We start from the raw sequence: 15071 nt of genomic DNA, 5'->3' as shown, positions 1-15071 counted from the left end.
CATTCGACAAAAAGAGCAAACGATAGTATTGTGTTCGAGTAACGAGATAGAAGCATGCTGGGATAATGAAAAGACGGGAGAAGCGAAGTCAACCTCGAACAGAGAAGTCCTCAAGAGTAATATGACACAGGCTATAAACATTCCCAGTTATGTTCAGTTTCCGTAATTTCACTCCCATCGACGTAGCACAATCCACTGCTTGCAGGTTGGTCACAAAGCTCTGCTTTTGTAAGTGGGAGACATAGCTTTCCATCGCACTGCAGCATGCTGTCTGGTTGCTTATGCTGTTGGCACAGCTTTTCACAACATGTTTCATGCCGGGAAAAACCAGAGGACAAACTGAAAGAAGAAAAGCATGACCAGGAGTAGAAAGATAGTGAAGTCGGTGGAGTTCTGCTCAAACGTACACTAAACAAGAAAAAAAGCCTCTCTGCTCAAAATCCCACCAAGGCCATCGATGCGTCAATCATGACATTTTCTTCTGTTATCAGTGTCACAAATGACATGGTGGTGTTGTAAAACTTCATGGGCCTACAAGCATGTTTTTACGGAAGAGTCCATGTGCACAGACACTCAAACTTATGTACAAGCACGTTTTCACACAAGTATACATTTGAACATGAGCTATGCAGGCACTCGAACTTACATTTGTTAACTTTGCAACTCGATAGCCTCTGAGAATATTATTTGCATGAGATGCATCAAGTTTGCTTGCCAACCACCTGAGACGAATGTTTCTGCAATCATCGATCCCGGCTGAATGATCCATCACAATATGCTGCTCATTCGGACTTAAGAGATCATCAGAAGCTTTCAACGCAATCTTAGTAGCAGCCTCTACTGTAGCATTTTGACAGACTTGTTCACAGCATTCTTTCACGGGATCGACCTTCTTGCAAGTGGCAAGAAGCTTTGAAGATTCTACTATGTTCTCAAATGTGAGAACATCTTTCACCAGGCAAGAAGCTTCGGTTAGATTCAGTGCGCTAATCATGCATATCTGATTCAGGTTGGTTCCAGCACCCTGGCTTGCCAAAATCCGGTCCACATCAGAGAGGCAATGTTTTGCAGGCTTCCATTCAAAGCGAGAAGATTAGTGGTCTTACTGGATTGTCCGATGAGAATTGTAAGCGTGGCCTCGTATTGGGGACAGCATATCACGTGTGTTACATAAGGTGCAAAAACGGCCCAGCAATCAATGGAGGTCATGCTCATCAAGTTTTCAGCTGCAGTGAAGTTTAATGTACAGAGTCCTGCGACAGGAGCAGAACACAAGGTAGCATTCAGGACATCAAAGGCAAAGCTCAGATGGCACAGTAGTATTGGTAAAGGGAGCTAATGGTGAAGGTGCGAGAAGAGGAAGGAGGGGCTGAGGAGACCCAGTAGGGGATATTCTCGGGAAAAATAGCATCCATTTTCTTGTCTGCTAATGTGTGGTCATCTAATCTGCTACAACTACATTTATGCAGAACTGCAGAAAATTTAACAATATTATAAACTGAATAGAAACACCATCAAGTATCTTCATAAACATTCACAGCACTTAAAATAGATAGGAACGAAGAAAATTCAAAATTATGGTTGACGTACGATAGATATGACCAGCAGTGGTGACTTTTCGTTTAGCGAATGCGATTGAAGTGAGCAAAACGCTCTGGATTAGCTTTTGGAGCTAATTTAGCCACTTCAGGAACACCAAACACATTCCAAAACCTCAGTGTTTCATCCCCTGCCGCCGATGCTACAGTGCAACCATCCGGACTCTGACAGGAAAGAGACAATGTTACTACTTGAGGATCTAAATCTTATCAGAAAGTAGCGAATGCAGAAATGCAATTCCTAGAACCATAAAGTAGAATTTGCAAAGGTACCTGGGCCATGAAAAGCACTCTAGAAGTATGACCGGTTAGCTCCGCAATCCTGACCATTGAAGGGTACTTCCAAAGAGTGAGCTGATTTTGAGTGAATCCATGAGAGCTAAGCAACTCTCTCTCATTCTTGTTCCATAGCAGAGCACAGACCCGGGAACCGGTATCCAGAGAGTCTAAGCACGTGCCAGTGTGGGTGTTCCAAAACTTTATGGTCCGATCACCTCCACCTCCACCTGAAGCCAGCAAATTCCCTTGGAAGGGACACCAGGCAAGGGCCTTAACAGCGGCAGTGTGCTCTTCGAGCCGGTGAAGCCACTGGGTGGGTGAGTTGGAAGATGCCATGGACCTGTCCCAAATGTGGAGGATGTTATCGTTCCCTCCACTAGCTAATTGCCTTCCTGATGCTGACCATTTCAACCCACAAACCTCCAGGGTGTGACCCCTGTAGGTCTCAACAATGGGAGATCTCTTTCTCACATCATTATTGACAATCAGTCCATCCATTCCTCCTGTTGTAAGGATGTGATTGTCCCATGCCAGAGACCCAACCCGAGTTCTGTGGCCACCTGTCAAAGTCCTTAACTGCAGTGAAAAATTCAACCAAATTGGGACCACAACTTATCAGGCAGGTTTCATGAGATGATTATACATACAAAATTTCATGGTGAGACAACCACTGACCAGTTTATTATTAGTAGAATCCAGTAGATGTACTTGAGAATTATTCAAGCCCACGGCAATGTGGCGACCATCTGGGGCCCAGCTGACACTGGTAACTGGGCCGTTTTCGTCGTCGATGGTGACAAGTTCAGAGGTAGAGCCATCTGAAGCATTCCAGAGATAAACTGTATTCCCTAGGGCAATTGAAAGTATATTGCTGCTTCCCCAGTCCAACAAGTTCAGGTAGTAGTCGTCCACAAGGTCGGGAGCATCCAATGTCCTCTCTGAGGTCTGTTAGTAAGATGAACGATATTATGCTTAAGGGCCACCTCATGAGAAACAGATAACAAAGATAATGAAATAAAAATAAAAAAAAATAAAATAAAAAACAAAAAAGTATTCTTACCTGAGGAATGTATCGGCGGGGTTTTGTTGGCTTGGCAGGCTGAGGAGAAGTGAATTGATGCGGGATCAACTCTATGGGGGTTGGGGGTTTGTTCTTGAAAGCAAGGATTCGAGTCCGGTTCATGTGAAGTGCTTCAGCCAGTCGCTTCCGGTAGGCCTCTGTTGATGGGGAACTCACCGCTGCATTCTCCTTCTCCTTCCCCTTCCTCCCTTCGGTAAGCATGTAGTGTGCATAATCGAAATCCATGGCCGATCGATTAGGTATAAATCTGTCCAGCTGGTGTCACAATGAACGGACAAAACTTTGTCACCGATTCCTGATCTAATAAATATAGACTAGTAATGAAAAGATTAGGGCTCATTCCTAAAATTGATTACTCCAACGCCCACCCAATACGTAGACAAAAAAATCACATGAAGATAGAATGTTTCTTGTCCTTACGTTTTCTCGAGAATTCCTCCGATGCAGAAACTGTTCTTGAAGTGGGCACCGAGATTGCGGTTTCATATTCGATAAAGAGTTGGCAGATCCTGCATCCATACAAACACAAACGCCAAACAAGGAAGCGCAAGAAAGGCGATATGCAGAAAATTAAAAGAAAAAACGAAAACCAAAATCTGTTATTCGAATTACGTAACGGAGGCGAAGGGAAAGTTTTTGCGAATGGAGTGAAAGATGAAGACCTCACAGGAAAAAAAATCCTGCAACGCAAACAAGGGGATTTAACACAACAATCAGATCTTTAAGTATATGTACGCAGATGTGAATTGCTTTGCAAGAGCCCTAGAAACTTTGAAAACTAGGGTTTTTCCTAGAGAGTTTCCCGCAGCCTGCGATTCACAATTCAAGCGCCCGCAGCCTGCGATTCACAATTCAAGCGATTCCCAAATCAAGCGCCCGCAGCCTGCGATTCACAATTCAAGCGATTCCCAAATCAAGCGCCCACAGCCTGCGATTCACAATAGAGAGAGAGAGAGAGAGAGAGAGAGAGAGAGATGATTTTGGTTGAAGACGGAGATTAGGGTTTCGAGATAGATGATTTTGTGAATCGTGGGGAAGATGAAAAGGGCTTTTTGTACGAATTGATTAGGGTTCTTTCGATCCTCGTCCAAAACTCCGAAGGCCGACGGGTACATCGTTAAAAGAGCCGTTGCATAATTCAAATGGCGAAACTACCTTCCCTTCATAATAACGCGTTTGTCCCTGATTTTAATCTTATTAACCATCTACAAATAATCGAACGAAAAATCAATCTTCTATTAAATAGAGTTGCGGTTTTAATTTTTCTTTTTGTCTTAAGCACCGTAAAGATAGTTGAAAGTCCATCAATTGATTGTTTATGGGTAAAATTATGAGCGTATTATCATGATAAATCTATTAATTTTTCGAAAAATTTTCTTTTTGTTTCGTCTTTATATCACAAGCTTCATTTCATCTCTTCCTTCATCATTTTAAATGCCCCGTCCAAATATAATATTTGATAGTTAGTTTTTTTTTTTTTTTTCAAGAAGTGCTTGCTTCCAGTCAAGATAAATAGTTTTTCTAAAAATAAAAATCATCGCCGGAGAGATACGAGATGTTCCAAAATTATTCGCCTGCAAATTGACCGACTTTTCAGTCCAACATAAGCCTGCTTCTTACGGTCCTTGAAGAGATAAAAGCAAATGTAATCCATACTGAAACAAATATGATGTGAAGAAAAAGAAAGTTGACATTGTTTTATTCAGAGGTGGGCATCTCTCAATTATAATTAGGGTTGTCAAAAAAGTTCGAACCGGACTTCGATGCTGTTCGCGTAAGGCTTGAGTCGAGTCGGGCGGGGCCGAATTCGACTTTTTTGACACCCACGTTTTCTTTTTAATTTATTTTCTTTTTATATTCTTTCATTCGATAAACTTGTCAAGTGCTTTTGATTCCAAAAAAAAAAAAAAAAAGAATCCTACCCGACCCAACTCGAAGAGTTGGGGGCATATGTAATTTGAACTCAAGCCAGGCCGAGCTAGGTACTATTTATTTTCGGGCGGGCTCGTGCCGGGCTAAGACCCAATCCGCGAACACCCCTAGCTATTATCATTGTAGATTGAAGTTTCAATCGTTGGTAACTTTGCTCATGATATTAGATGTTTCCAATTCCTGGGAACAGCTACGAAGAAACGAGATATTGTCTGCACGACAGGTGCGCACACATTTTTGCTAGGGAGAAAAGAGCTATCTTTAAAAGCGACTCGTTGACCACATCTTTGCCACTTGGATTTAGAGCCGCAACCGAGCTGTCGGCCACGAAATGAATTTATACCCTCAAGTGTTTTAACTCAATCGCATGGATGCGCATATTTCATTATTCTCTTTTCGGGGTGAAATATGCAAAAAAGCTCGTGCCTTATTTCTAATTAGGAATCGTATCGATTGCGCGTATTTTATTAATGCAAAGATATCTACAAACATCTGAATAGCGCAATCATTACCAGAAAAAAAAAATGACTAAGATTTTCGTCGCTTTAGGTCCAAATTTTGTTGCCTTTGGCATAGCCAACAGCAATCTTTTGTGGTGAGCTGAGCGAACTCATTTTTTGTCGCCATAAATTGATGAAAAGTGAAAGAATTCATCGGCTTAGATAACAAATTCGGCACCAAAGAGATGAGAAAATTGTCACCTTCGGTAAAATTTTAATCATGTTAGGTTTAATTTTCGGCGGCGCAACGAAAATGAAAATTTTACTCTAAGACAACGAATGAGCTCGACAAAAATTTGTAATCTCCCTATATCAAATATGAATAAGCTCGGCAAATTTCATTACTTCAAATATAGAGTAAATATTAACAACATAATGACAAGATTAAGAATATCAAACATTGCAAGTATTTAAATATAATAAAGGAAGCTATTAGCTCGATAGCCTGACAGTACTGTCAATTATTTATTATCACATGATCTCCCAATGAATGAGTGATTTATACAAAACACGCGGTGAATGTGTGTAAGTCTATGGTTGAGAATGTACATTTCTTGACAGTATTGTCAGGAAAACATTTTCCTACAACCAAAGCACTCCCGCCATACAACATAATAATTACAAGATAGAAGATGGAAAATTGAAAGGAATTAAGTCCATCAAAAGTCTCCTCGGCCTACTCACTCCAATGTAGATGCTCGGCCTCGTTTTCTTTTTTGGCCCGATGGACGGGCAAACTCCCCCCATATTCTTTTGCAACAAGCGGGATATACTTAGGTTTACTTTCTTAGACTCGATCAAAGGCGACCAAATACTAACTACCAAGTTTTTCACCTTAGGTCATACCCAAAGCCGACCAAATACTAATTTTATCGGGAAAATTATCCAAAAAATTATAGATTTATTATATGACCGTCAATTCAGTCATAAACTTTCTAATTTGACCAGTATAGTCTTAAACTTTTTGATAATTTTTCAAGATAATCCATTTGGCCAATTTAGACCTGAAATTGCTGGCATCGCAAGCCTCCCCGACCACCGACCTATGACCAATAAGGGTTGTTGGCCATCGCTAAGGCCTCGGCAACCTCGCCACCTTGAAAGCCAAGAAGATGAAAGAAAAGAAAAGAATAATTACTTTCCAAACGACGTCATTTTGAGCCCATCGAACAAGTTAGATCGCCGATCATATCACATAGAACGGTTAGAGCTAACGGGACAGCCATGATAGAGATGTTTAGCCTAAATTAGAAAATATTCAAAAGGTTTTAAGACTACATTGATCAAATTGAGAAGTTTAGGACTGGCTTGGTGCCCGTACAACATAGTTAAAACTTTTTGGACAATATTCCCAATTTGGTTGCCTTATGTCATACCCAAAGGTAACGAAAAACTGTTTTCATTGCTATAAATCTACCTTAAGGCAATGAAATTGTACTTTTGTGGGCGAGCTTGGCATGTGCTCATCACTAAATATGGTGATTGGCCGTCGAAAGTTTACGATGATAGATCCGTTATTGAGGGATGAGAATATGCTTCCAGCTGCAGACTATGCTTTGTTAAGTGCTTTTAAGTTTTTTCCTTGTTCAACAGTTATTTGGGATTTGCTAGAATCGAAAACCTTTTATGTCCCTTTTGATATATGTATCGCATTTGTTTTTTATGGAAAAAAAAAGAGCCAAAAATAAAGTTTTTTTCGCTTAGGCCTAAATTTAAGACAACACGACCATGATTTTTTCGCTTTAGGTCTAACCCAAAGTGATGAAACTTCATGTTTATCATCGTAGATTCAGAATCGTCGCCGTAGGTAGTCCTTTGATCGCCTTTGGGTCAACCTAAGGCAAAAGTTAATTTTGTCCTTTCAGGGTGTCTTTCTTGTGGCGAATGTACATTTCATATCTTAACAAGATTCATGAAATAGAAGACATTAATGCTCTAAAAGGAGGAGATTAACTTGTTCTATTGCCAGCACACTGCTTTCATCTGCAAACCAATCAAGAAATATGTATTCTGTAATACTATATGATCCATTCTAATGCCAATATAGAGCAATCCTTTTTACACAAATTTATTGCAATTCATGCGAGAATGTAGAGCAAATGCAAATCTGTAAGGAAAATCTTGAGTCATCTCTATTATGGATTGTATAGCTGTATCATTGTAATTTTGGTAACAGTAGACTAGCATTTCCCGTAGATTAGTTATTTCCTTTTGTCCTTTTGGCTTTCCTTTTCTTGTAAGGCTGTCTTGCCTATTTATCGGTTTCTGAGATCCTAATACAATTCAAGCTTTTATGCTCTAAACTTATTATGGTATCAGAGCATCTTAGTTATGGGACCAATTGAATCTCTTTTGAAGTTTTCATAGGATGGCGGACGGGAGTGATTCCGACGAGAACCCGAGAAGGGACACCGTTTTATCGAAGACTATCATGAAGGGAGATGGCTCGGCCAGGAGGGCTGAGATTCCAGCGATATATCGGCTCGAGTCGTCGGATGGCCCGGGCAACGTTCTGATCGCTTGTAATCTAAATGGCGACAACTACTTGACATGGTCACGTGGTATACTGATCGCATTACGAGCAAAATGCAAACTACCTTTTATCGACGGATCACTTCAAAAGCCGGAGGAAGATGACCCGATGCGAGAAAGGTGGGAGATTTGCAACTCTACAATCTTAGCATGGCTGTTCAACACAATGGAGAAGGACCTCCAATCGACAGTCGCTTATGCTATGAACGCGAAAGAACTATGGGACGATCTCAAAGAACGGTATTCGGAAGGAAATCAGACTCGGATTTATCAAATCAAATTCGAAATCTGTATTCTCAAGCGGGATGGGAAGAGCGTGCGGGAATATTATTCCAAATTGAAATTACTGTGGGATGAACTCGAGTTTTATCTTGAGAAACCGAGTTGTTGCTATGGAGCCAATAACAAGTTCGTGGCACAACGGGAAACGGAGAAGATATTTCAGTTTCTCATGGGTCTCACCTTTGAATACAACACAGTGCGATCCAACATCCTTAGTATTGAGCCAATGCCAAGCCCGAATAAAGTGTATCAAATGATTGTGCACGAAGAACGTCAAAAACTTGTTGCACGATCTTATGATTCGACACCAGAGGCAACTGTTTTTTTCGTAAAAGGAGGAGGCGGATCGAACAATGTCGGAAAAAAGCAAAAGCGGTCATCCGAAGCAAGGCCGGTGCCCATGAGCATTGTGGCAAGCTAGGCCACACGAACAAAGAATCTTGGGCCTTAAATGGCTACCCAAAGATGGTACACGGCGAGAATGGGGCAAAGGAAAGAAGACCATTGGACGGGGCGAGAGGGGGCCGGACAGTCAATGGAAGCGAGGCCGGCCGCAAGTGAAGACTACGAATCCACAAGGCCCGGATCGGGCGAATGCGATTCGGACCATTAATAGGTCGCGGGCGATCACTTAGAGGCCCCGCTCGATAATCAATTTCGAAATTGCTGAATTTGCTTGCCTCGATACACAAATGATTCCGATCGACTTGTCGGTAATAATTTTGTGAATTTACGGAATGAATGGATATTAGTCACTTTGGAGCTTCGAGACACATGACAGGAAGTCTCGAGAATTTTTCGGAATCATTGCCAATTGAAGGCGATGCACCGGTTTATATTCCTAATGGAGGCAAAATACAAGCCACCCGAGTTGGGAAAGTGATGATTGCTAATTCCATTCAACTTTCTCGAGGTGCTTTATGTGCCTACTTTCAATTGCAATCTAATTTCAATTGCACGATTATCGATAGAGATAGATTGCCTTGTAACCTTTTGCTCGAATTTATGTTTAATTCGGGACCGCACTTCGAGGAGGATCCTTGGAGTGGGTGAGCTTCGAGGGGGGGGGGTCTACTACCTGCGGAAAGTGTTGATCGCGCCATTTACATGTCGAGCAATTCTAGAAGAATCCGTGGACATATGGCATCAGAGGCTCGGCCATCCATCCCGCACAATAAAGTTGAATGGTATTAATCTAAATTCGGAGGATAGAGGCAATAAGGAGTGTGATGTGTGTCTGAGAGCAAAACATACTCGTTCTCCGTTTGATTTGAGCATGAATAAAGCCGATTACCCATTTCAGATGATACATTGTGACTTGTGGGGGCCATATAAGATTAAATCCAGTTGTGGTGCCAATTATTTTTTGACGATAGTAGACGATTTCAGTCGAGGTGTATGGTTGTTTCTCTTACGTGAGAAATCCGAAGCACGACATTTTTTTATTGATTTTTGTGCTCTAATTAAGAATCAATTTAATCGTACGATTAAAATGATGAGAAGTGATAATGGGTTGGAATTCCTATCAAGGGAGATGCAGAATTTCTTTTCCGCCCAAGGTATTATGCACCAAACATCTTGCACGGAGACACCACAACAAAATGGACGGGTTGAACGGAAACACCGGCATATCCTCAATGTTGCACGGGCACTCATGTTTCAGGCATCACTTCCAACACGTTTTTGGGGTGAATGCGTTTCGACCGCGGTTCATCTCATCAATGTTACGCCAACAAAGTTGCTCGAGAACAAAAGCCCCTACGAGGTACTTTTCGGCAAACCACCTAATTACTCAAATCTTCGAGTATTTGGTTCATTATGCTATGCTCATGTTCAAACCAAAGATAAATTTCAAGAAAGATCTCGAAAATGTGTATTCGTTGGCTATCCACAAGGAAAGAAGGGTTGGCGACTTTATGATTTGAAGACACGGCAATTCTTCGTATCAAGGGATGTTCGTTTTTGCGAAGATACTTTCCCATTTGTCACAGATAGTAATCAACCAGCCGAACCAAAGAAGGGCGGTCCACTATTCTTTGATGGAGTTCCTTCCATCATGCAATACGACGATTCGGATCGAGCCCGAGCTAATACACAACTCAATCGAACTCAACCGGATCGTAACAAGGCTGAGGGGGAGTTATCGAAAATGTGTATTCGATACGACGATTCAACCGATGGACTTGGATCAACTCGGCCTAGTCCGGAACAAGCGGCGGCAGAACAACAAGTGGGTCGTTACGAGCGGGACAGTGGGGGCAGCCCAACTGATTCGAAAAGGTCCGACAATCCGAATTTTGTCGATAATCAGCAACTTGACATGGAAGAGGGAGATCAGACAAAGATTTTTGATAATGTCGGTGCAACAATCCTAGAAAAAGTAGATATTTTAGCACGACGTTCGAATCGGATTAAGAATCCTCCCGGACGTTTTAAGGACTTCATTGTTCACACTGCACGGCATGTAACGCCCCCCTCTCTCTCTTTACCCACTTCATCGAACTCCTCGAGTACGTCCCACCCTATCGAGCACTTCATTGGTTATTCGGGTCTTTCTAATTGTCACGTGGCATTTCTAGCTGCCATTGATTCATACAATGAACCACATCCTATCGCAAGGCCGCTCAAGATCCGAAGTGGAGAGATGCAATGGCGAAAGAGATCTGCGCTCTCGAATCAAATAAAACTTGGACCATTGAGAAACTTCTGCCTGGGAAACGTCCAATCGGTTGCAAATGGGTGTACAAGGTGAAGCGGCATGCGGATGGGAGTGTTGAACGTTACAAAGCTTGGTTGGTAGCGAAAGGTTTTACACAGGTGGAAGGAGTCGACTATCATGAGACATTTGCTCCGGTGGCTAAGCTCGTGACGGTGAGATGTTTGTTAACAGTTGCCATTGCAAAGGGATGGGAAATACATCAGATGGATGTGAATAATGCATTCTTACATGGGGATTTGGATGAAGAGGTTTACATGCGGTTACCACCGGGATTCTCATCGACTAATGAAGGCGGTGTACGTCGGCTCGAAAAGTCATTATATGGGCTCCGTCAAGCTTCGCGGAATTGGTTTTCCAAGTTTGCGGATGCACTTCAACAATATGGTTTTCTCCAATCGGGAGCAGACAATTCTCTTTTCACTTTTACTCAAGGCAGCGTATATATTGGAGTGTTAGTTTATGTGGATGATTTGATCATAGTTGGAAATAGTTCCAACTATTGTACCTCGTTTAAGAGTTATTTGGACAAGTGCTTCCGGATAAAAGATTTGGGACCTCCCAAGTATTTTTCTAGGCATTGAAGTTACACGGATGGATTCCGGTCTTTTTCTCAATCAACGGAAGTACGTGCTTGACATTTTGACCGAGTGTGGTATGCTAGGATCACGACCATCGTCATTTCCTATGGAACGACACCATCGCCTATCGACATGTTCTAGTGATTTACTCTCGGATCCGGCCAAGTATAGACGTCTCGTTGGGAGGCTTATATATTTGACAATAACCAGACCGGAGCTTAGTTATTCTCTTCATGTCTTAGCGCAATTCATGCGGGAGCCTCACCAAGGTCACTAGGATGCCGCCATGAGAGTTCTTCGTTACTTGAAGCGGTCCCCTGCCCGTGGGATCTTTCTACAGCCTCACTCTCTTGAACTTAAAGCTTATTGTGATTCGGATTGGGCTTATTGTGATCGGTTACGGGTTATTTTATCACCTTAGGAGGCTGTCCAGTTTCATGGAAGACTAAGAAGCAAACCACGATCTCGCGTTCATCGACGACGAGTATCGAGCTATGGCAGCAGCAGTTAGTGAGATCATATGGCTATGGAGTTTACTTTCTTCACTCGGGGTGCGGATGGGGCAGCCAACTCGATTATTCTGCGATAATCAAGCTGCCTTACACATTGCAACAAACCCGGTTTTTCATGAGCGCACGAAGCATATCGAGATCGATTGTCACTTTGTTCGTGAACATCTCAGATCGGGAACAGTAACTACCTCACATGTGTCTACGCATCTTCAATTAGCCGACATATTTACCAAGGCACTTGGACGAGATCGCTTTCGCTTTCTTCTCTGCAAGTTGGGCATTCGGGATCCTCATGCCCCAACTTGAGGGGGAGTATTATGGATTGTATAGCTGTATCATTGTAATTTTGGTAACAGTAGACTAGCATTTCCCGTAGATTAGTTATTTCCTTTTGTCCTTTTGGCTTTCCTTTTCTTGTAAGGCAGTCTTGCCTATTTATCGGTTATGCAGATCCTAATACAATTCAAGCTTTTATGCTCTAAACTTATTAATCTCGGGTCGGGTTTCTCTCTTACGAGATCACTTTCAAGGAGACGCTTGTTCTTTACGACGGTAATTGTTGGCATAAATTTCCGTTTAGGACATGGAATCTTTACGGTTGTTACCTCCATCGCATTGTCAAAGGATAGGATGCTGTCGAGGGACCACGCAGATTTATGAGCCATGTTCCTCAAGTAAAAGAAGCTTCTTGACGACATCCGCAACATCGTAAGAACTGACAGGAGTGGCCAAAGCACAAGGCTTTTCACATCTTTGCCATGAAGGCCCGCTCATAAAGAAAGCGTCACAGTCAAGTCCAGCAACTATCCGGAAATTTTGTAGTGTTCCTGATTTCAAACACCGTAATTGACAAAATCAGATTCCGATCTAAAGTTTTTGTTTTATTGCATCCATTTCGGGGATGCCATTGTTGTATTGTAAATGCATTTCTTTCCATGGAACAAGGCACGCCTCCATGTATTCAAACACAAGCTTGAACATCTCAATTAGCTAAATTTGGTCCCTCCAAATGCATTTGCTACTAGTTAATTGGAAAAAGATTGGCTTACCGATTTGAACCGACGTTGCTTCTGGAAGCGCAGGAATTTTGACAGCTAGAATTAGACGGATGACAAGTCATAGAGGCGAAAAAAACAAAGTCATTAGCAACGAACGAAAGAGTGTTGTATCTCATTAGCAACTTACTTTTTTATTGCACAATGAAGTTTGAAACTGGTCTGTCAACGGCCACGGAGCAGGAATGTTGTCATTCAGATCCCAAGGGAAGTCGACCCCATAAAACTTTTCAAATATGGCATCCGAAGGCAAACTCGGTAGGAGGCATCCGAAACTATCCAGGAAGAGTCCGAGCATGGTGAGTTTAAGTTCAATGTGTCAAATAAAGCACAACTAGGCAGGCAGAATCAAGCAAAGCATGATAAAGCTTGAACATCAATTACTAAGGCACACATACAATTAATATGAAACTCAACCCTCGGATGTCCCACAATTCTCGGGCTCACCATAAGCGAGGGCATAATTTCTAGATCCGAATACCGGCCACGATAGCTATGTGACGAAAAAGATAGTGATGAACGGATAAAGTGGAAATGCAATATGCATATTACCTTCATTTCCCATTGTAATTGCTGATCCCCAAGACGGGAAAAGTACACTAGAAGTGTCATAACTTGTGTACGGCGTTCACTTTAGTGCCATAACTTTCAAAACGTTCATTTAAGTGCCATAACTTTCAAAAATCGTTCACTTGAGTGCCATGTCGAAGCAAAATCGTTCACTTGAGTGCTACAATAACTTTTCCGGCGTGCCATGTTAGCTTTCCGGCATGCCACGTCATCTTTCCGGCGTCTACAGTAACTTTCCCGGCATGCTACAGTAACTTTTCCGGCATTTACAGTAACTTTTCTGGCTGCCACGTCAATATGGCACTTAAGTGAACGATTTTTAAAAGTTATGGCACTTAAGTGAACGTTTTGAAAGTTATGACACTCAAGTGAATGTCGTACACAAGTTATGGCACTTCTAATGTACTTTTCCCTCCCCGAGACCATTCAACAAAAAGAGCAAATGTTAGGATTGTCTTCGAGTAACGAAACGAAGCATCTTTGGGATAATGAAGAGACAGGAGAGGCAAAGTCAACCTTGAACAGAGGATGTCCTTGAGAGTAATACGACACAGGCTATGGCTTTGTAAGTGGGAGACGTAGCTTTTCATTGCACTGCAGCATGCTGTCTGGTTGCTTATGCTGTTGGCACGACTTTTCGCAACATGTTTCATGTCGGGAAAAACCAGAGGACAACCGAAAGAAGAAAAGCATGATGAGGAATTGAAAAATAGTGAAGTCGGTGTACTTTTGCTCAAACTCACATTTGTTGACTTTGCAACTCGATAGCCCTCCGAGAACTTTCTTCGCCCGAGATGTATCGAGTTTGCTTGCCAACCACCTTAGGACGATATTTCTATAATCATAGATCCTGGTTGACCGATCCATCACAATATGCTGCTTATACCGACTAAAGAGATCATCAGAAGCTTTCAAAGCAATTTTAGTAGCAATCTCTAGTATAGCATTTTGACAGACTTGTTCGCAACATTCTTTCACGGGATCAACCTTCTTGCAAGTGGCAAGAAGCTTTGAAGATTCTACAGTGCTCTCAAATGTGAAAACATCTTTCACCGGGCAACAAGCTTCGGTTAGATTCCGTGTGTGAATCGTGCATATCCGATTCGGGTTAGTTCCAGCGCCCCGGCTTGCCAAAATCACTCCACATCGGAGAGGCAATGTTTGGCCGAGCTTCCGTTCAAAGCGAGAAGATTAGTGGTTTTACTGGATTGTCCAATGAGAATTGTAAGTGTGGCCTCGTATTGGGGGCGCAGCATATCACGTGCACTAAATATGGTGCAAAAACGGCCCAACAATCAATGGAGGTCATGCTCATCAAGTTTTCAGCTGCTGTGAAGTTTCCTATACAGAGTCCCGCGATAAGAGCATAACACAAGGTAGCATTCGGGACATCAAAGGGAAAGCTCGGATGAATTCAAGAAACAAATGTTAGA

General features: G+C 42.2%; 2 protein-coding genes and 1 pseudogene across 2 annotated transcripts in view; 1 reads left to right on the top strand and 2 right to left on the bottom strand.

Annotated features, from left to right (window-relative positions):
• LOC125316732 (zinc finger CCCH domain-containing protein 1-like) overlaps positions 1-15071 on the top strand; it is an 82694-nt gene that overhangs the window by 15302 nt on the left and 52321 nt on the right. The gene's annotated exons all lie outside the window — the stretch shown is intronic.
• Positions 1-15071, bottom strand: part of LOC115729304 — a 38741-nt pseudogene that overhangs the window by 2867 nt on the left and 20803 nt on the right.
• LOC115729303 (cell division cycle 20.2, cofactor of APC complex-like) lies at positions 1350-3980 on the bottom strand. Its single transcript, XM_030659832.2, has 6 exons — positions 3379-3980; positions 2938-3213; positions 2553-2822; positions 1872-2453; positions 1591-1763; positions 1350-1471 (listed from the first exon to the last, which is right to left on the bottom strand). The coding sequence occupies exons 1-5, from the start codon at positions 3475-3477 to the stop codon at positions 1623-1625; spliced, it is 1368 nt and encodes a 455-aa protein (XP_030515692.2). The 5' UTR covers positions 3478-3980; the 3' UTR covers positions 1350-1471; positions 1591-1622.

The sequence above is a fragment of the Rhodamnia argentea genome, chromosome 9, assembly GCF_020921035.1.
Source record: "Rhodamnia argentea isolate NSW1041297 chromosome 9, ASM2092103v1, whole genome shotgun sequence".
Lineage (NCBI taxonomy): Eukaryota > Viridiplantae > Streptophyta > Magnoliopsida > Myrtales > Myrtaceae > Rhodamnia > Rhodamnia argentea.
This window is presented reverse-complemented; position numbering and strand designations above follow the sequence as displayed.